The sequence below is a fragment of the Juglans regia genome, chromosome 7, assembly GCF_001411555.2.
Source record: "Juglans regia cultivar Chandler chromosome 7, Walnut 2.0, whole genome shotgun sequence".
Taxonomy (NCBI): Eukaryota; Viridiplantae; Streptophyta; class Magnoliopsida; order Fagales; family Juglandaceae; genus Juglans; species Juglans regia.
The window spans coordinates 16,071,977-16,093,394 of NC_049907.1; the positions used below are offsets into that span (position 1 = coordinate 16,071,977).

General features: G+C 34.2%; 2 protein-coding genes across 2 annotated transcripts; both read right to left on the reverse strand.

Annotated features, from left to right (window-relative positions):
• Positions 1 to 582: 582 nt before the first annotated feature.
• On the reverse strand, positions 583 to 5,702 carry LOC108982505 (acetate/butyrate--CoA ligase AAE7, peroxisomal). The gene is made up of 3 exons (XM_018953906.2): positions 5,428 to 5,702; positions 2,240 to 2,827; positions 583 to 1,840 (listed from the first exon to the last, which is right to left on the reverse strand). Exons 1-3 carry the CDS (start codon positions 5,638 to 5,640, stop codon positions 944 to 946), a joined length of 1,698 nt encoding a protein of 565 aa, XP_018809451.1. The 5' UTR covers positions 5,641 to 5,702; the 3' UTR covers positions 583 to 943.
• Positions 5,703 to 10,801: 5,099 nt separating this feature from the next.
• LOC108979761 (chitinase-like protein 2) lies at positions 10,802 to 13,234 on the reverse strand. The gene is made up of 3 exons (XM_018950502.2): positions 12,644 to 13,234; positions 11,928 to 12,087; positions 10,802 to 11,518 (listed from the first exon to the last, which is right to left on the reverse strand). Exons 1-3 carry the CDS (start codon positions 13,137 to 13,139, stop codon positions 11,107 to 11,109), a joined length of 1,068 nt encoding a protein of 355 aa, XP_018806047.1. The 5' UTR covers positions 13,140 to 13,234; the 3' UTR covers positions 10,802 to 11,106.
• Between the last annotated feature and the right edge of the window lie 8,184 nt (positions 13,235 to 21,418).

Sequence of the window (21,418 nt, forward strand, 5' to 3'; positions counted from 1 at the left end):
TCTAGACTATTAGTATAAATATTAATATTAGTATAAAATTATAAATATTAGTATTAATATAAAATTATAAATATTAGTATTAGACTATTAGTTAATAATTATTTAATGGTGAGTTAGTGATAGGTTAAATGAGAATTATATAATTAATATATTTTTTTTTCAATTTTCATTCAGTCCGGTCCGGTCCGGTCCGAAAAATCCATAGACCGTGGACAGGACCGAATTAAGTCGGTCCTATAAAAGACCGGTACCATTCTCGGTCCGGTCCGATCCGGTCGGTTTTTTCGGTCCGGACTGACCGAATATCACCCCTAGTAATCACCTAAATGAAAACCTTGATAATTTTGCCTGCCAAACAAAAAATATTTAGAACCTCACGGACAAAATAGAGGTGGCCCATCAAACACAAACCTTAAAAGACAGGTAATTTTACCCCTCAAACACATTAGAACCTCAAGGATACAGCTAATCTTGCTCATCAAACACAAACCTCAGGGACCAAAGTCATTTTTCCATCAAAGATTCAAACACAATTTACTGTTCATACTATTTACACAGTTGATCATTTCTATTTGCTCATCAAACACAAACAACAAGAGGGTCATTTTTCCATTAAACACAATTTAGTGTTCACACCACTCACGCCATTATAGCGGCTTTTATAATAGAGAGAGAACCGGAAATAGATAATAGAAGGGAGATATAGTTTGAAAGTAAAGTACAATTCAACCAACACTCGGGATTTGTCGGAATGCTGTTTTCGGACACCCAATGCCATTCTAAAAAATAAAAAACTCAATTAACACGGACGATAATGTTAAATCTTTGATCAAAGAGCATATATGGGTCGAGAACAAGACTTCTAAAGAGACCAACTAAACGACATAATTAAGCATTTATTCTCTCTTTCGCAGTACCCCTTTTTCCAGTGACCATGTTTCAGTTACAACTTACTCTTAGGTATTGGCCCCATCTCTTTCGCCTTGGCTCTCAGCAAATGCTTCTGTACTTTCCCAGTAGCTGTCTTTGGCAATGGTCCAAAAATCACAGATTTTGGAACCCAATAAGCAGGCATCTTAGACCGACAGAATTTCACTATATCTTCCACCAACAGCTGCTCATCAGACGTATCAATACCAGGCTTTAATGTCACAAAAGCACAAGGAGACTCACCCCACCGCTCGTCTGGCCTTGCCACCACTGATGCCTCCAAAATGGCTGGGTGCAAGTATAGACTATTTTCTACCTCCAAGCTACTGATGTTTTCGCCTCCAGATATAATGATGTCTTTTGACCTGTCTTTGATTTCTATGTATCCATCTGGGTGCTTTACTGCTAGATCACCTGAATGGTACCACCCATTTGCGAAAGCCTCCTCATTTGCTTTTGGGTTCTTTAAGTAGCCTTTCATTACTGGGTTACCCCGAAATACTATCTCCCCAATGGTAATTCCATCAGCAGGAACAGGTTGCATGGTCTGAGGGTTGACAACATCTAAGCCTTCCAAACCAACATATCGGACACCTTGGCGTGCATTGAGACGGGCTTGGGTTTCAAGGGGCAGTGAGTCCCATTCAGGCTTCCATGCACATACAGTAGAGGGGCCATAGGTTTCTGAGAGACCATAAGTGTGGGTGATACGGAAGCCTTTTTGAGACATTTCAAAGAGAACAGAGGGGGGTGGAGCTGCACCAGCTGTCATTACATGAACAACATGAGGAAGGGGAAGGATAGTTTCTTCGGGTGGGGCATGAACTATGGTGTTGAGCACCACAGGTGCAGCGCAAAAATGAGTCACACTATGGTTTGCTATGGCTGAGTAGACTGCTTTAGCTGAAACCTGCAGCACAAAAGGCACTATTAAAGAGCACTAATATCTATTAAAACCAGCAACCTAGGTATCAGAGGTTAAGATTAAGAGAGAAGTACTACAGCCACAAAGAGATTCCATAAAAGTAAACTTATAAACTGACATGGCTTCATATGATACATTAGATCTACTTTATAATAAAAGTAGTTTTACAATCTAATGTACCACATCAAGCCACGTCAGTTTGTAGGTTTACTTTTGTGGAATCTCTTTGGGGCTAAAGTATTGCTCTAAGATTAATACTAATACATAACAAAGATTGTATATATTCCTTTTTTTTTAAAGTAAAACAGAATGGATTAAAAATTACATATATTCTGTCAGCACTCAGAGTAAATATACAAGCATTTATCAACCTGGATGACTTACCTGACGAAGGCATACGTTTGTCCCAATAACAGCTGCAAGAGACCAAGTGAAACACCAACCATTACAATGAAACATGGGTAGGGTCCACAGGTACACGGCTCCTTCATTCATACCCCAGATAATAGGATTACTCAAAGACATGACATATGCCCCTCGGTGACTCAACACCACCCCCTTAGGACTAGCTGTAGTACCAGATGTATAACCCAAAGCAATGCTCTGCCACTCATCCTCTGGTGGTTTCCAAGCAAAATCAGGGTCGCCAGTTTCCAGGAATTTCTCATATTCAATGGCCCCTTTTTGCAAAGCATATTTGAGCTCATTAGGGTCGCAGTTTTCGTCACCGATGACAACTAGAATTGGAGGCTTGAAACTTCTGTTTTTCTCCTTTAAGATTTTTAATGCTTCCTCTGCTAAAACAAAAACCTCTTGATCAACCATCACAACTGCAGCTGATGAATGACTAAGAAGGAAAGCAATGGTCGATGCATTTAGACGAATATTAACAGCATTAAGAACAGCTCCAGCCATTGGAACTCCAAAATGAGCTTCATAAATTGCTGGGACATTTGGTGCAATTACTGCTACCTGTTAACAAATATCGGAAAGACAACGAATATGCTTACTAGCTCTGATACAATAAGATCTAGAAAATAAAGGCCATGGGTCAACCCCAACGTAAGAGGGAAATGGGAGCAGAACCCTTAAGCTTCAGATCATGTCACTAAATCATCAGAACACTGACTTGTATGCTCTTTGAATACAAGCGGAAAATAAGGATTGAGACTGTAATTCAGAATGTTATTTTACTAGTGTCCTAAAAATTGGTTATAAACTATCTAGCAAGATCATGACATGAAATGCAGGAAGCAATTACTTCAACAATTCAGGGACGTATGTAAAATAAGTCGTAAGGAGAGATTAGAACCAACCAACAGAAACACCAAGGGATATGTATGTTATGAAATTTCTTAGATATTCCGCATCTTCTTTGTTGTTTTCTTTTGCTATTTATGATGCACCTTAACAATTTGGAATACAAGTGTGTAAAGTAATGTCTTAAAGTAAGATTAGTACAACCAATAGAGTTACACTAAGGGACACGTACGTTAGGTAATTTCTTGCCATCACCATCTTCATTGTTGTTTCCTTTCACTATCTATGCTGCACTTGAACAATGACTGTAACATATTCTACTCATTTTATGCCTCTTTTTCTAAATGAATGGACATACTGCATGCGAGCCCTATACTGGTGGGAACATGACTATTTCGAATAGGTCTAATTGAAGCATTTCAACCTTGGGACCTGCCAAAATACCTGCTAGACTCGGGACCATTGGACTTGTATGTGTAATGTGCATTTTAATTGGCTTCCAATATGCTTTATAGGAACAAGATTAAGAACAATTTCATTGGAAATGCTTTGCTTGAGTATAACATTTAACTAAGGAATTATGCAAGATGTAGGCAGGTCCAGAGAATCTTAGGAACTCTGTTACCTAGTACACAAAATGAAGAACAGCAATTAGAAAGTCTTATGTCTTTGGGAAAGTTAAGGCCCATCAGAGCTTGATTAATCCCTGAAAAAAAAGGCTTGAGGAGATGTAAAACTTTAAGAAGCCATGTATAAACCCCAAGTGAAATTTGGGAAATGTCAAGCAACCTAAAAAGAAATTTGGTACTCTATTGCTTTGCATACTAACAAAGCACTGACATGAAGTGTTCAGCTTGGTTAGCAAGCGTTGGCCTGGCCCTGTCTATGACTGATACTCATATCATGCATTGCGAAATGTTCTCAATAAACTCCCAAGTCCTGGTCCTTCAAGGAGATCTTGAGTCATGATACTTTCTCTGATAAGCAGTGAAACTTCAGTAAAAAGCACAAAAAGGCGCTACCCAAGTACAAAAGATGTATCCAAGAGAGTCACATATCAAGAAAGAGAACGAGATGAAAGAAAATCATTAAAGTTGAGCCCATTAAAGTTTGTTTATATCAATGGACTAAAAGTACTGAAAGGAACTTGACCCTACATATACAAATTCTTTGACTATTTTATGTGAGAAAATTCTATATACCACACTCACATCCCACTATGATGAGGTTGTATCTTATCACCCTTGGATCATCCTTTACTTTTTTAAAAAAGAAATATAAAGATTGATAGGAAATGCCAACTCATCGTAGTGGGATAAAAATGAGATATGAGTGCGGTGTATAGCATTGCTGTTTTATGTGACAGTTGAGTTGTCAAGCCCCATGTATCAATATGAAAAATGCTAGGGAGCCCGTTTTGGGCTCCCCCTTTTTTTGCCGATTGGGTTTTTTTTTACTTAAGTAATTAAAAAAATATTATTTAATAATATTGTGAATTTTTTTTTAAATATTTAAAAGTGTTAAAAAAATGATGTTAAAAAAAATCAAAAATTCTTTAAAAAAAAAATTTCACATCATTTTTTTACTTTTAATTATTTAAAAAAAATCACAATATTATTAAAAAATATTTTCTTAATCATTAAGTCAAAAAAAAAAAACTAAAATAAAATTTAAAAAAAAAAAAAAAAAACCCAGTCGGGCAAAAAATAGGGGAGCCCAAAACGGGCTTCCTAGCATCTCTCTATTAATATTGTATATAACTATGGCAGTGCCATGTAAGCAGCGCTCTTTATAAACCACCATATATTTTGTGTAGAACATTTAAAAAATCTAAAAAAACAATTAACTTCATAATTTAGCTCAAGAGCTGAAGATATAACGACGTCTTCCATATCTGTTTAAAGTCAAACTAATCTGTAAAAGGAAGTAAACAGAAGCAAGCTTAATATACGATTGAGCTAAATTACAAATGAAAAAAATCCGACCAAAGTGCTATTATGGGAATAATCACAGCATCTAATGATGCATAAGCACAGTATTTATCCATTGGGTTACGAGTGGGTAAGCCCACAAAATTTCAAATATGTTCTTTTCTTTTTCGGTTTGTCTCAAAAACGTTGACTTTTTCATTTCTCCACATAGCAAAGCAACCGGAAACATCTCGTTTCTTCTTCTGTTGTTTTCATTCCTTTGCGTTTACTTTCAATTATTTTCTCGGGAACCAAGCAGCCAACAGGGAGTGGGTACAGATAGCTAACGGTTGTAGAAATGGTAACAGAGAGCATAAGTAGCCAGAAGGGGATAAGAGTTACCGTGCAACCGAGGCCGATGGAGTGACGAGAGAGAGCAGAGGCCAATCGACGACAACGCAGGTAAGTGTCTTGCCACGTGTAGCGCCGAGATCCATGGACGAGCGAGGCTCTGTTGGGATGCACCAAAGCCGCCCTCTCAAGAAACCACAGTGGCGTCAAAGCCATGTAGTTCGCCGCATTTTTGGGCAGATCGTCGATGTCTTTTCCAGCCATCTTCACCTCTTTCGCACTCCTATCTCTGGCGTTACCACGTTTGGATTTTACGAATAAGGGTGTGTCATAAGCACAGCCTATGGTGGGAGTTTATATAGAGGCCAATGCGACTGTGCTGGAGCCGTAATCGGACGGCTCTGAACGCATCTGCCACGTAGAACTGCCACATGTACGTTCGAGAACTGACGAGATTGACCTCGATGTTTTTATAGAATACCATTAATAGGTTTTGTAGAGAAATTGAATTTCTCTTTCTTTAATATATATTTTTTGGATAAGTGTCAGATTAATGATATAATTAGTATATAATAGTATGCTATTTGGAAGTCTAAATTAAATGTATTACATAATAAATATACGACAACAAAAACCTAAGTTGTCAACAATTAGACAACTCTTTATGTCCAACAATTACAAAATTCACATATATAATTAAATTAAATTAATATATATACTATTATTTATAAGGCTTAAGCACCTTCCATTCTGAAGTATTTTGAGATATTCTGTGAATAAATAAAAAATTATTAAATAATAATAAATAATAATAAAAAGTATATAAAAAATAATAATAAATAATAGTGAGTTATTCTCAAAATATCTGAAAATACCTTAACACCCAAACTAGTTATAAGTGAAGGAAATATAACCCCCTTAACCACTCTACACGATAAATGACAATAAAAGCCAAGTTTATTTTAATAAATTCAACTATTAATGAATATTACACATCGGTTATTAATTCAGAATAGAATCTTCTCTATTTTTACTTTAAATGATTTGTATCCGTTTAATTTAAAATGTAGTTACTTTTGTCATTAACATACTAAGCATACCGCTTAACATGTTTTAACACATAAAAAAAATATGTGTTTTAATTATTCACGAATTCTATAATAAGATAAGAAACATAGGTTGTTTGGATATGATACTATCCAAACCTCATACTAGGCACAGATCTTTTAGTAGAATACGATGACGACAGGTTGTATTTTCATATAATAATTAGTACAACTTTTATTCATATGTCCATCTCAAATTCTCAATTGCATATGCAAGTAAGTAACGTGAAAATAATCAAGTTATATATATATATATATATATATGGAGAAAAACAGAGAACTGATAAACCGACGATCTGATGTAAAGCAAATACATAAAGGGTGGCACTACGTGCAGCCACTAAGAATTCCCACCCGGAGATTCTACCGACAAGGAAAACTATCTTCTTCTTTTTTTCATATATTTTTTTTTACATTTTTCAAAAAAATTAAAAAAAAATCATAACATCAATAAATAATATTTAGGGTACGTTTGGGTAGTAAGAATATTTGAAAAGTATTGAGAATATTTGTGAATAGTTATGAGTAGAGATTAGAGTGAGTTTATAGGTCCTATTGAGAGCATTTTGAGTTGTTTAGATGTGTGAAGTATATTGAGTTGTTGACTTTTGGATAGGTAATTGAAAAATGTGTGGATCTCATAAATATTATAGTGATTTTATTATAGTGATTTTTTAATATTAATAAATATTGTAGTGATTTTATTTTCTATTTATATATAATAATGATATATATTATAATGATTTTATTTTTAATTTATATATAATAGTGATAAATATTATACTGATTTTATTTTTTATTTATATATTATAGTGATTTTATTTATTATTTATATATTATAGTGATTTTATTTTTTATTTATATATTATAGCGATTTTATTTTTTATTTATATATAATAGTGATAAATATTTTTTATTTATATATTATAGTGATTTTATTTTTTATTTATATATTATAATGATTTATTTTTTATTTATATTTAATAGTGATAAATATTATAGTGATTTTAATTTTTATTTATATATTATTGTGATTTTATTTTTTATTTATATATTAGAATGATTTTATTTTTTATTTATATTTAATAGTGATAAATATTATAGTGATTTTATTTTTTATTTATATATAATAGTGATAAGTATTATAGAATGTTTGTGAATAGTTATGAGTAAAAATTGAAATGGGTTTGTGAGTCCCATTGAGAGTATTTTAAATTGTTTGGCATGTGAAGTATTTTCAAAAGTACAAAAATACTTGAAAAGTGTTGAGAATACTTTGATAACCAAACATAGCCTTACTTAATCACTAAAAAAAAAAAAAGCCTATCGGAAGAAATGCTCGGAATCAATTATCGAAATTCCAAGCATTTCTCAAAAAAGAAAAGAAAAGAAATGGAGGTCGAGTCAAGTGGGTATACAACCCCAAATGACCCATTTTATTTATCAGTTCTTTTATATACAGTCTTTAGATACAACTGGCATACAGTCGTCCATGCCACGTCAGATTTAAAATGAATTCTTCATTTCTCATCAGCTCGGTCTCTCTCTCTCTCATCAAGTGTCTCCACGTCAGTGCCATTTGCACGCCGTTTGCACCAAGTGCTTACAACAAGCGTTTTTCTTCATTTATAGCCCATCTGAAAGGAAGCAATACCATGAAAGACAAACTTGAGCGGCCTAAAGTCCCATTTGAGTAATCAAGAGGATGAAATACTCAAATTTCAAACAGAACAAGCAATAATGACCTCTGAATATGTATGTATTTATGTATGAGAAATGCTTGGAATCTCGATAATGGGTCTCGAGCATTTTCGGTGGTTGTAGTGTTGTGCTTCTTCTTATGGTGTTAGGTCAAGGCTAGGGGATCAAATTTGGACTCTCAACACCTCTCATCAATGATATTAAGACCTGCTACATTTTTCGCCAATTACCTTATGGCTCAAAGTTATCAGCATTTTATGGTGCTCGGAGCACTTTTCCTTGCATTTTGAGGTGATGTTTGTTTTCTTTATTATTATTATTATCATGAAAATGGGAAATAGATAGAAGGGGCTTCTTACAAGTTGGAGCACTTTTCCTTAATGTTGCAAAAGGTGATGCTTAATTTAGCATGAAAAAGGCGAAGGAAATAGAATGAGCTTTCTAAGAGAACAAACCAGATGAGAACAATAAATTTGAATTGCACTTCAATATAAATGTTTAAGAGGAAAAATAGTGAGATGATTTTTAAAGAAAATAATTAATTTTCTATTGTTGGATTGGAACCCAAAAACTAATCTTAAAAACATTTTCTAGTTTTTGATTGCTACTCAATATTTTCGGCCATTTGTATGTTATTTATGCCCAAGAACATATAGTTTAATGGTATTTTATGATTTTATCTCCCTTCATCACGAGGAATGTCCGGAGATCAAAGAAAAGTACACAGTATCAGCCATTCACCCACCTCTCGTCATGCCCTTCTTTCAGGTTCAGTGCAACTTATTGCAATTCTTGATCTGATTTTTTAAACCTATACATGCAATCCGAAGTAAATGACTTTAGTCTCGCAAGACTTCGTGTTCGCAGCCCCAATGTATAAAGATTGGCCCTCCTAAAGATAAAGATTCGACAAAGTCCCTTAAATGTTCAATAGAAAATTGTTATGATCACGAGGGTTAAAAGTTTAACTAAATTAGTATTCAATAGTCATAGAGCTTTTAGATCAATAGTTGGATTTTTAACAATTGGTATTAAAGCAGGGACCACGTCACGAGTTCAAGTCACGGAGGGGACAACCTATAAACTGGATTAAAATATTTTGATACCATGTATGAGAATATTGTTAAATCATTGAATACTGATAGATGAGTGAATTGCTAAAAGCAAAATGGCTACTACCGGATCAGTGTTGATAGAGTGGGCCATTGTGGACGGCAGATTCAGAAGCGTGGTGGAATGTTATGATCCTAAGGGTTAAAAATTTAACCAAATTAGTATCTAACAGTTTTAAAGTTTTTAGATCAAAGGTTGAGTCTTAACAGAAACTGCAAGGCCATATAAATTTCATCCTTTTGGTGATGATTCCTATCTTCGGTTTATAAAAACATGGAGCTTGCTTCTGATTTCAATCCATCTACTACCTGTAATACTCTTCATACTTTTCTTGTCTTTCATCTCCTTTCCTATTGTTAAAACATAAGACCATCTACCATGTGCGTTTGACAGCATTACATATGATGACACATCTTCAGGATACCAAGTCAATATTTTTTGTGATGCAAACTACCCCAAATCTACATTCGAGTGAATCTGGCAACCCCCAGCAATGCTTTCCAAAACCCAATTCCCGGATCAAAGGGTGTTAAGGATAAGGATGTTGTAGAAGATAAGGATGCCGTAGAAGCCATGTTGAGGAAAATATCAACCACACTTCTACAGCATCCTTATCTTCTACAAAGGACAAATCCCAAAGAAACTCCTCAAATTGTCTAAAGTGCCCAGAACGGGAGAGTAAGTCAACAATACATGCATAGTGCTCAACAGGCTTTAGCATGCTAGGGTCTTCATGTATTGCTTTATTGAAAGAAATATGATCAATAGTCCTCGTCAACAAGGCCGGCATGATTGCAAGTCCCATAAGATGCCAAGAAGTGTAACACTATTAGGCCCACAACCTACGAGCCTCATCCTTTCAAAGAATTTTATGGCTTCCTTCAACTCCACCATATATCACGGCATTCCAAGAAACAATATTTCTTTCAGAAACTTTATGCAAAACCAAGAGACTGTCTTCCATGATTCCTTCCACATTTAGCATAAAAGCTGCTAATCAACGAATTGCCAACAAACACATTAAGCTTACCCAAACACTTGATAGCACAAGCTTGAATCAATAGTGTTTTAATCTGCCGAAATTAATTTGTAGTGAAACAATAGTGTTTAAATTCTTTTACGAATCGCATAATATCCGACGAGAATAACGATACTTTGTCCTCTCAATTTGCCTTCTCATTTTAACTACTTATGTATTTAATTTTTTTCTACTTATTAATTAATCAAATGACTATTAATGTATTGATATTTTTTTATTTTTTACAAATCTTTAAATATGTTAAAAAAATATGAAAAGAAAAAATAAAATAAAAATAAAAAGATTGGGTCACACCCAACTGTCATTATTAGGCGACAGCCTAGCATTACCCTATCCAGCGAATTAACACCCTAACTTGTCTATAACATAACTCTTAAAAATACACCAAACCTATTATATACTTCCATGTCTAGCTTTTCAAAACAGAGTGCTTTATAACAACGTGAAGATCATGAGCGAAGGCATCTTCAAAACATCCTGAGATTTCTTTGAAGGCATAAAATGTAAGTCACTAAATGTTTCATTAATCAATCCCACTACACGTAAATAGATTCAAATTACTAGAAATTCGAAAACAATAACATCTCAACATTTACACAACAAAGGCAGCCACATATCAAACATAGTATCGCGCTCGTTTATCTTCGCATGGACAAAACTCTGTATTTTTTTGCGTTCTGTCCCTCGTATTTCAGCCCTTTTTCTTCAGTAATTGTGTTATGGTTTCCCTCTCTTATTAATCCTGTACTGTAAGTAGGAAGCAAGCAAAACTCAAGAAGAGGAAGAGGAATAGGAAGGGTTGAAAGCCACCTGCTCACCGCAGCTGAGCACTTCATGAGGCCCTGCTTCTTCTCGGCCAACACCCATAAGATCAAGGTAGTATTGGTAATGGGAGATAATGTTGTTCATGGAATCACTGTCACCCTGGCCGCAGACAGAATCTCCGTAGAGCACATTCATGGTGGTGCCGAAACCAGGAACACGCTTGTTCAAAGTGTCATTCTTGGTGGGTTTCCAGTTGCCAACAAAGACATCGTGGGCTGAAGGTTGATGCTGCTTGGTTGGGGTCATCCACCTCCAAATTGCTGCCTTGAAGGCCAAGGTAGCATTCTGTTCTATGTATTCTGGATGGTTCAGTAAATCCACCTTCAGGGCTTCCCCTGTTTTTCCATAGTTGTAGTTCCTGATGAAAGCGTACTCGGAGAAACATTAGCAAAGATCACGAGATAAACATTAGCAAAGATTTTAATGTAGAACTTTCTTGAGTGTTGCTAAGAATGATACAACTTCTACCGCATATACTTTTGCAAACTCACCTGACAGCTCTTGCAGTACAGCCACTAAATTAACGAGCAATGTAACTCTTCGGTCTAAACTTCATGTATCATCAACTTAAATGGTAACCACTTAGCATGTGCCAGATGGTTGATGTGACTAGAGATTTAAAATTTAGGACAAAGAACAACCTTACTTCAGAAAAGAAAACTCACTTCTCTATGGAACTTAATACCCATATGGCGGAAATTAATAGTATGGAGGGATGCAGGGATTAGTGAAAGGGTTGAGGAGAGTAGAAAGGTGAATATACGTACCAATAGATAGGAATGGCACCACGGCCATAGTAAGCAGCTCCAGGAGTGCATGGATAAGTGAGTTTGTAGTACTCATCACAGTAGGAAGAGTCGGGGCTCAGTTCCTTGTTGTAGCATAAACCCCAGGCCAAAGGTCCCCCTGTTGCCACCCCGTATCCACCTGATCGATCAAGTTGTATCAGATTGCTTCTTAATTGGCAAAGAAAACCGTCAGTCATGAGCAAAGGATAAATTGACCATAATTTTACAGCCAGATGATACGTGTGTGTATGTGTGTGTGTGTGTGTGTGTGTATATATATATATATATAGCTTTTAGGATCCAGAATAGAATCTTGTAGCTTACCACCATTGATGGATTCACTCACACCACAATGCTATGTTCGTTTTCTCTTAAATGTAGAACCCAAAATCTTATACTTCATATTCGGATCCTCATCCTTCTGGACTCAAGAACATAAACACACTTATAATTACTTCCTTGGATCTCCATTAATTTAAGAAAGGAATATTAGAGGATAATTAGGAATATCCCAAAATTAATCATTTTAAACGCAACCTAGCTACTAAATTTTGCTTAAACGCATATAAAGCTTAACCCTATGATCCATTTAAAACTCATGGAATCAAAACCCTAATCGAAAATAAGCCCTCAAACACAAACCAATAAGACAAAACCAAATTGCAAAACAATTAACTTAAATTCTTTTAACTCACAGGAGGTTTTGCTGCCAACATGGCCTAGAAAAGCTGCAACTTCCTTCATCCCGGTTTGCTTCCCGCCGGTGGTGCCAAATCCATCAGGCTGGTAATCGGCAGCAGCAGTGATAAAAGAACGGTAGTCCCAGAAGCCGACTGCATGAGCCACAGGGGTATTACGCTTTTCGAAGAGGTTCTCAAACTGGTACGTCTGGAAGTAGTCAGAAATGGTCTCGTTACAACAGTGAGTAGAGAACTTTTTGCACTCCCACCCTTTCTGGCAAACCTTTTGGCCCTTCACTGTCTTCACCACCGGCTTTACAGCAGAAGACTCATCGCCACTGACGAGCACTAACATCAACGCCATTGTCAAGACCACAGACCATTTGGCCTCCATTTTGAATGTAACAGCAAAGAGAATGACTTGTGGTGCTGATTGAAGGGCTGCGATCGAGAGATATTTATAACTGATAGAAAGTTGTTGGAAGGCATAGAAAGTGAACGTGCAACTCATTAGGAGGAGAGGTGATTTCAGAGTCGGAGTAGGAGCGGGTTTTTGCTTCGTTTGTATTCTTCTTCGAGTGCAAGGAAAGAAAAACTTGAAATATGGGATTTCTTTTCTTTTTCATTAATTTCTTCTTTTTATATTTTTAATGTTTGCTTTTCTTTTCAACCATCTCCTCTCGAGGACAAAGTGGTTACTTTTATATCATGACCAATTTATAGAACCAAAAAAAAAAATGTAGTGATAGGCATATTCATAATTTATAAATAATTTTAAATATAATAATATTTTATTAAATTTAAACCCATCAAATTAAGAATCAGAATCAAAATAAAATTTAAAATAATATTATTTTAGTACATAATTATAAATAATAAGTTTATCGTTTCTCTGTTAACAGACAGTGAGATTGTGTTGGAGTAAATGGGTGGGCCAAGTTGTTCAAACTCTGCAGGTTACTCAAACATCCATATTTTTTTAACTAAAATATTTTCTATTATTTTAAGATGCCCCGACCTACACTGTGAGTAATGTTACGTATAATCGTAAAATATATAAGTATCACATAATTATTTAAAAAACATAGAATTTATAATTAAAAAATTAACTTTTTTCATATAGATCTCGTATTTACTCACTTTTTAAATAGATTGTGTAGTGCTTGCATACTTTACAATTACAAATATCATTTCTCTATCAAAACATATTTAGAATATAGAACTAAATGGGCGAAGTTATAAATTTAATTTAGGGCGGCCAAGGCATATATAAAATTTTTATAAAAAACTATGACCTAACTCTATATATATATATATATATATATATATATAATTCATGTTATCTAAGTACAAATTTGAATGCAAATATAATCAATTAAGCTAATTGAATTCGTCGCTTTTTCATTAAAAAAAAAATCAATTATGGCATCTATACTGAATTCAGCAATTCACTCTTCAATATAACTATCAAATAATTTCGAAAAAAGTCATCCTCCATTTTCTTTTGAAATCTTGTCTTAACGATGTTGATTACCAATAAAAGCTCGCTAAATTGTTACCGTTGAAACTGAAAGTGCCAAGATAAATCAAATTAATGTATCAACCAGATAATAAATCTCTGTCTTTCCACTAGTTTTCAATACCTGACATAAATAAAAAAATTAAAGACAAGTCTTGTAGATCTAAATGATAAGGCACATAATTTCCTTCATCAAGTGCAAGCTAATAGATATAAATTAATATGATGTTACCATATCATAAGCCAATAAAGCATCCCGATGTTGGCTATAAGACCTTCCTTTATCAATAATATTTTTTAGAACTGAATAGGTTGGATCAAACATTCTTATCAAACTACAAACTGATTGAAATTGGAAACCCCACCTTGTACCTCCGACGCGTTATAATGTTCCAATTTGATTAAGCCTAGTAGTAATCTCAAATTCATTAACTACAATCAACTTGACAGTTTACTTGCTTGCGCATCACGTAATTCATCATTACGTTTACAAGAAGCTCTAATAATATAAACAATGAAGGTTAATTTAGAGAAAAATTGGTGGATGGGGATAACTCCCTTGAGGCTGCAATCCGAGCTAATTGTAGTGTGTTAAGCAGTGTACATAATATGCATATGAACAATCATATAAAAATAGAGCTTACAAACCATTTCACTCACCTCAGATATAACTAGCGCCATCATACCATTGGCTTTATATATTTTGAGTGTTGAGATTGTAATGAGATAAAATATTACATATCTCATTTTTAAGAGTTGATGCAATAGTATCCTTAACATGCACAAAATTAATAAACCACTCTCAAATAAATTCTTCTTTGTCAACAAATCTTAAAAAAATACTTGTTTTTTATTTTTTGACTCATCATGGGTCTCATCAAGAATAATACAAATTTTGCATCTTCAATACCATCACAAATCGCACTTCGAACTTTTCTTGCGAAAATAGAAAACATTTCTTTTTAAATTCCCAATGAAATATATTTGGTATTTTGAGGGACATTTTTCAAGACAACTTCATCAACATCTTTCTTATATAAGGTTAAAAGTTTCAACATTTCAATAAAATTAACTTGATTTATAGAATTTATACTTTAATCCTGACCTTTATAGGCATATGCTTAAAAAGTGAGCCATCGGATAGCATCTACCGAAATCTTAAGCGGAAGCCAATTCTTCAAAATTTGTTGTGTTAGTCAATGCATCACTTTCTAAAAATGCTCTTCCACTCATCCTCTGGCAGTAGTACCAGATGTATAACTAATAAACAAGCAATTATGTTATTATTAATACTCTTAATATACTGGGTTTAGACAATTTAACTGATGAGCGAAGTATTAAAATAGATAGATTTTTGGTGACTGCTCTTATAGATTGTGAAATGATCAATTACCCTTTGAGAGATTGAATATGGGCTCAAGTTATTGGACTTAAATCTAACTAATGGAAGCTGTTGCAGGAGAGATGTCCACGTAATTGAACTCAGGAAGAAGAACAAAAGAACACTTTGGGAAGGAATAATCGAGAAGCAGAAGAGAAGAGAGAAAGAGAAAGTAAAGGGCAAAGAACAATACAGTTACATGACGTCTGTAACAAAGGATGGAGGCAGCGATTAAGAAGAAAGAGAAGATGAAGATGGAGAGGCTGCAATCCGTGGCAAGGAGAGAGAGATAAGAAGAGAAGATTCTGAGTATAAAATGAATAGGGTTTTTAGGGTGATAGGATCAACTAGTTTTCATTTTATTTTCCTTAGACTTTCTTTTTCAGTTTTTTTTAATTTCTTCGACGGTTTTCGTTTTCATTTCTGGATTTTATTTTGGTTCTTTTTTGAACTGTGAGTTTCTCGGCTTCGTTTTCAGCATTTCTTGTTCATTTTTTGGAGTAAATTTGAGAGGCTATTTTTGCACTATAAGGTTTATCCCATTTGGGTTCTTTTGCTCTCAGATTTTGTGATGTTTTTACTTAAATTAATTCTTGCAGCTAGAAAATACCATTTGTAGCTAATTTCTTAAGCTTGGGTTGTGGAATGACACTTGATTTGTTTTGGGTTCTAGTTTAATGCAATACTTTGTTGATAAATATTTATTTCACTTGTTGCTAGTCAGATTCGAATTGAAAATAGATTGCGGCATTTGCTCTTGATTTGTTATTGACGTAAGCCATAACAAAAGTTTGATAATTATCAAGGCTTCTCTCAGTTGATTGTTAATGTGTATTTAATTAGTAAGGTTGTGAATCCCTTAGAAAAACATTGCAAAACTTGAGCATCACTTTTTATCTTTCTTTTATCAATACCTTGACTGGTTTGTTAATCGAGAAAATTATCTAGGAACCAAAACAAAGAGAGTCTCATACCCAACCCAAGTGTTTGTTAATTTGCCTTTTTTATTAGAAACTTTAATTCTTGCTTTGACTTAATTTTTTTCAGAAATCAAATTCATACATTTTCTTAATTCATCTTCAAGATTCCTCACATTGCATTTCATTTTATTTTTTCATCTCTCATTGTCAATACAATTTTTTTATAACAAAAATTCACAAATGTTTTGATAATCCTATGTCCCTATGGAATACGATCATGGACTTATCATTGATACAACTTGACACTTCTACACTTGGAAGCACATTTGAGACCCAGTCAAGCTTTTGGCACCGTTGTCAGGGACAACTGGTGCTTATCAGAGCATTCATCTATTGCTGAGAGGACGTTTGTGGAGATGTGAACCTCTTCACAGCTTGTGTGATATCTGATCTTTTTTCCTTTTCTCTATTTATTTTTCATTTTCTTTGATTTACTGCTCTTGTGTGTATGACTGGTTGGTCTAGAGGCCAAACATCTCGACTGGTTAGAACAGAATCATTAACATCTTTTAACTCTGCATCCCTGTCTCTTGAAGCAGCACCTAGCACTAATAGCATCATGGCTGAAGATGAACATCATGATAGGAAAATGGTAAATCAAAACATAACACTTAGAGAGTTTATACAGCCTGTTAGGACTAACACCCATTCTTACATTATTTTACCTATTAATTCAAATACTTTTAATTTTAAACCCGGGATGATTCCATTGCTACCACACTTTCATGGTATGGAATTCGAAAATCCCTACTTGCATATCAAAGAGTTTGAAAAAATTTGTTCCACATTTATAGATAGAACATGCACTGAAGAGGTCATAAGATTAAAATTGTTTCCATTTTCTCTAAAAGACAAGGCTAAGACATAGTTGAATTCCTCAAGACCAAGATCCATGGAGACTTGGCAAGAAATGCAAACTGGATGTTTAAAGAAATTTTTTCCCATAGAACCAACGCCTTGAAAAGAAAAATCATGAATTTTTGCCAAAAGGATGTGAAAACATTTTATCATTGTTGGGAACGATTCAAAAACCTTTTAAATGCATTTCCTCACCATGGATATGAAAATTGGAGGTTCATTAGTTTTTTCTATGAGAGGTTACAACAAAAAATGAGGCAATTTGTAGAAACCATGTGCAATAGTGAATTCTTTAACAAAACGCCCGAAAAAGCCTTTGAATAGTTTGACTATTTGGCTGAAAATGCCAAATCTTGGAATGTTTCTTACTTATATGATAGATCTGAAAATAAAAAATATTAAGTGGAGGTAGTAAATACCACTTAAAAGAATCTGATGATTTACACGCTAAGCTTGCATTGATGTCCAAAAAGTTAGTGTCTTTAGAGTTTAAGAAAAGTCAATGAAATGCATGTTTTACCATCAATTTCTGAAAAATGCAACATGTGAAAATCTAGGGCACGTGACTAATGCTTGCCCAACAATTTATGCTTTTAAGAAAGTTTTTTCTTATCAATCCAACCATCTACGTATGATTTCTAAGAATTTTTCTGGACCTTATTCTAATACTTACAATGCAGGTTTGAGAAGTCATCCAAATTTCAGTTGGAAAAATGAACAATCTGGGCCATCTACACAAGGATAAATTCAGTATACCCCCTATGCAGCAGCTGACCAAGACTCAAGACCCTCTTATTTTGCAAATCAGCCCCCTCTAATGTAGAAAAGGGAGTGGAAAACTCCATTCAGCAGCTAATTGTTAGCCTACAACAATTTATGCAAAGTCAAACCACGATCAACAACCAAAACTCCCAAGCCATCAACGATATCAGAGAGACCCTCGCTAGAGTAACCACTATTCTAAGTAAGCAAGAGAACGGTAAATTTTTAGCTCAACCCTAACCCAATTCACAAGGGCAAGGTCAACCACTTTAGAATAATGGTGAAGGGGCCAATTTGAAATCAATGAAAGCCATTACAACTTTGAGGAATGGTAAAGTTGTGGATATCCCTACCCATAATGGAGGAAATTCAGGTAAGAAAAACTAACCCCTCTTTAGTTAGTGGTGAGTCAAGCACTTTAGATCCAAATAATGATGCATGTCTCATACCTGCACATTTTCCACATTATTTGCTTTATTTGTATAAAGAAAAACAATATGTTGAAATTCTAGAGATTTTTAAGCAAGTTAAGATTAACATTCCACTTCTTAATATTATTAAACAAATTCCTGCTTATGTTAAATTTCTAAATGATTTTGCACTGTGAAATACAAACTAAATGTGCAGAAAAAGTTTTTCTCATTGAGCAAATTAGTGTCATTATTTAAAATCCACCTAAGTACAAGAATCCTGGATCACCTACTATTTCATATATCATTGAAAATTTTAATATTGGTCATGCCTTGCTAGACTTAGGTACAGTGGTTAATTTGCTACCTTATGGTGAGTATAAACAATAGGGGCTATGAGAATTAAAAGCTACTTCAATCATTTTGCAGCTTGCTGATAGATCCATAAAAACTCCTAAGGGTATTGTTGAGGACGTCTTGGTCCAAGTAGATAAATTCTATTACCCTGTGGTTTTGTGGTATTGGATATGAAGTTGTCATCCCATTCAAACTCTTCACCACCTGTGATTTTAGGAAGATAATTCCTAACAACTTCTAATGCAATAATTAATTGTAGGAATTGTGTTTTAAAGTTGAGTTTTAGGAATATGGCTTTAGAACTAAATACTTTTAACTTTGGCAAGCAACCTCAAGAAATTGAAGATATTCAAGAAGTCAATGCATTGGAATCCCTACTTGCTGAAAATATTTTGTTAAATTACAGTTGTGATGAACATTGGGAGGATTTAGAAGACTCACTTGATTTAATTGAATCTACTAATCAATTTTCTTCTCTTTGTGCTGCAGGAAATTTAAATGAGATGTAGTGGAAGCTCAAATTTAAGCCACAACCAGCACTACAAGTCTCGGCACTGCCCTCAAATGAAAAGACCCCAATGCTGGAATTAAAGTCACTGCCCTCGGAGTTGAAATACGTCTACCTGGGGCCAGAAAAGTCATTTTCAGTGGTGAATTATGCACTCTAAACTCCTGACCAAGAGAGTAAATTGCTAAAAATTTTGGCACATCATAAATGAACCATTAGCTGGTCCATTGTTGACATCAAATGTATAAATCCTCTTATTTGCACACATAAGATATATATGGAAGAGGATTCAAAACTCTCTAAAGAAATGCAAACAAGACTAAACCCCACAATAAAAGAAGTGATAAAAAAAGAAGTTTTGAAATTGCTAGATATGGGCATCATCTATCTCATTGCTAATAGCAAATGGGTTAGCCCAATCCAAGTTCTTCCAAAAAAATCTGGTATAACTGTAGTAGAAAATAATAAGAGAGAATTGGTGCCTACTAGAGATCATAGGCTGGAGGATGTGCGTAAACTATTAGAAATTAAATGTCGCCTCTCGGAATGATCATTTTCTCTTACCTTTCTTTGACTATATTTTAGAAAAAGTGGCGGGGCATGAATATTATTATTTTTTAGATGGCTTTTCTAGTTATTATCAAATAGAAATAGCTCATGAGGATCAAGAGAATATCACATTCACTTATCCTTTTAGGAATTTTGCCTTTAAGAGAATGTCATTTGGGCTATGCAATGCCTCGGCCACTTTTCAAATATGCATGTTAAGCATTTTCAGTGACTTGATTAAGGACATTGTAGAGGATTTTATGGATGATTTTTCAACCTTTGGGAAAACATTTTATGCATGTTTGTTTAATTTACAAGTTGTTTTGAAAAGATGTGAAGAAAAACAATTGATATTAAATTAGAAAAAATGTCATTTCATGGTGAGACAAAAGATAGTTTAGGGGTATATTGTATCTCCACGAGGCATAGCGATAAATAAAGCTAAAATAGACTTAATTTTAAATTTGCTTGCGCCTAAAAAGATGAAAGGTGTTAGATCTTATCTAGGGCATGTCGGTTTTTATAGAAGGTTCATAAGGAATTTTAGTTTTATCTCTAAGCCTCTTTATCAACTTTTAATACATGATGTCAAGTTTGAATGGACCAAAAAGTGTCAAAATTGATTTGATCAACTAAAAACATTTATCACCATTGCACCTATCATTCAGCCCTCTGATTGGTCACTTCCTTTTGAATTAATATGTTATGCAAGTGACTTTGCTGTGGGAGTTGCGCTTGGACAGCAAAGAGATATGCTACCATATGTCATATACTATATTAGTAAGACTTTGAATGCTACCCAAAAGAATTATTTCACCACAGAAAAAGAATTACTAGCTATAGTCTTTGCATTTAATAAATTTAGATCATATCTCCTTGGTTCACATGTCGTAATATTCACTGATCATGCAGCTTTGAAATTTTTATTATAAAAAAAAAAAAGACATCAAGCTGAGGCTGTTAAGATGGATACTCCTATTACAAGAATTTGATCTCACAATAAAAGACAAACAATGAGTGAAAATGTGGTGGCATATCATCTTTCTCGGCTTACACTTAAAACTTCTGAACAATTTTCTTTAATTTCTCATCATTTTCCTGGTGAACAATTATTTTCAATTGAAACTTTACCATGGTATGCTGACCTTGTGAATTTTTTGGTCACAAGAAAAACTCCACCTCATTGAAAGGCCGAAGACATCAAAAGGTTGAAAGCTGAAGTTAAGTATTTCTTTTTCGATGATCCCTATCTTTTTAAGTATTGTTCAGATCAAATCATTAGGAAGTGTGTGCCTAATAATGAAATTTCTAGTGTTTTAAATTTTTGTTATACAGAAGCTTGTGGTGGGCATTTTTCAGCCCACAAAACAGTGGCTAAAATTCTTCAAAGTGGGTTTTATTGGCCAACTATGTTCAATGATGTTTTAGTTTTTGTAAAACTTGTGATCCTTGTCAAAAGTTAGGAA

Bases quoted from the DNA above. Each gene is read 5' to 3' on its own strand.
- LOC108982505 (XM_018953906.2), bottom strand. From the start codon at position 5,640: ATGGCTGGAAAAGACATCGACGATCTGCCCAAAAATGCGGCGAACTAC. The intron at 2,828-5,427 runs GTAACTCTTATC...ATTTGTTAACAG, and splicing joins CCATCGGCCTCGGTTGCACG to GTAGCAGTAATTGCACCAAA. The intron at 1,841-2,239 runs GTAAGTCATCCA...TTTGTGCTGCAG, and splicing joins CAAACGTATGCCTTCGTCAG to GTTTCAGCTAAAGCAGTCTA.
- LOC108979761 (XM_018950502.2), bottom strand. From the start codon at position 13,139: ATGAGTTGCACGTTCACTTTCTATGCCTTCCAACAACTTTCTATCAGT. The intron at 12,088-12,643 runs GTGAGTTAAAAG...TTGATCGATCAG, and splicing joins TGTTGGCAGCAAAACCTCCT to GTGGATACGGGGTGGCAACA. The intron at 11,519-11,927 runs GTACGTATATTC...CGCTTTCATCAG, and splicing joins GGTGCCATTCCTATCTATTG to GAACTACAACTATGGAAAAA.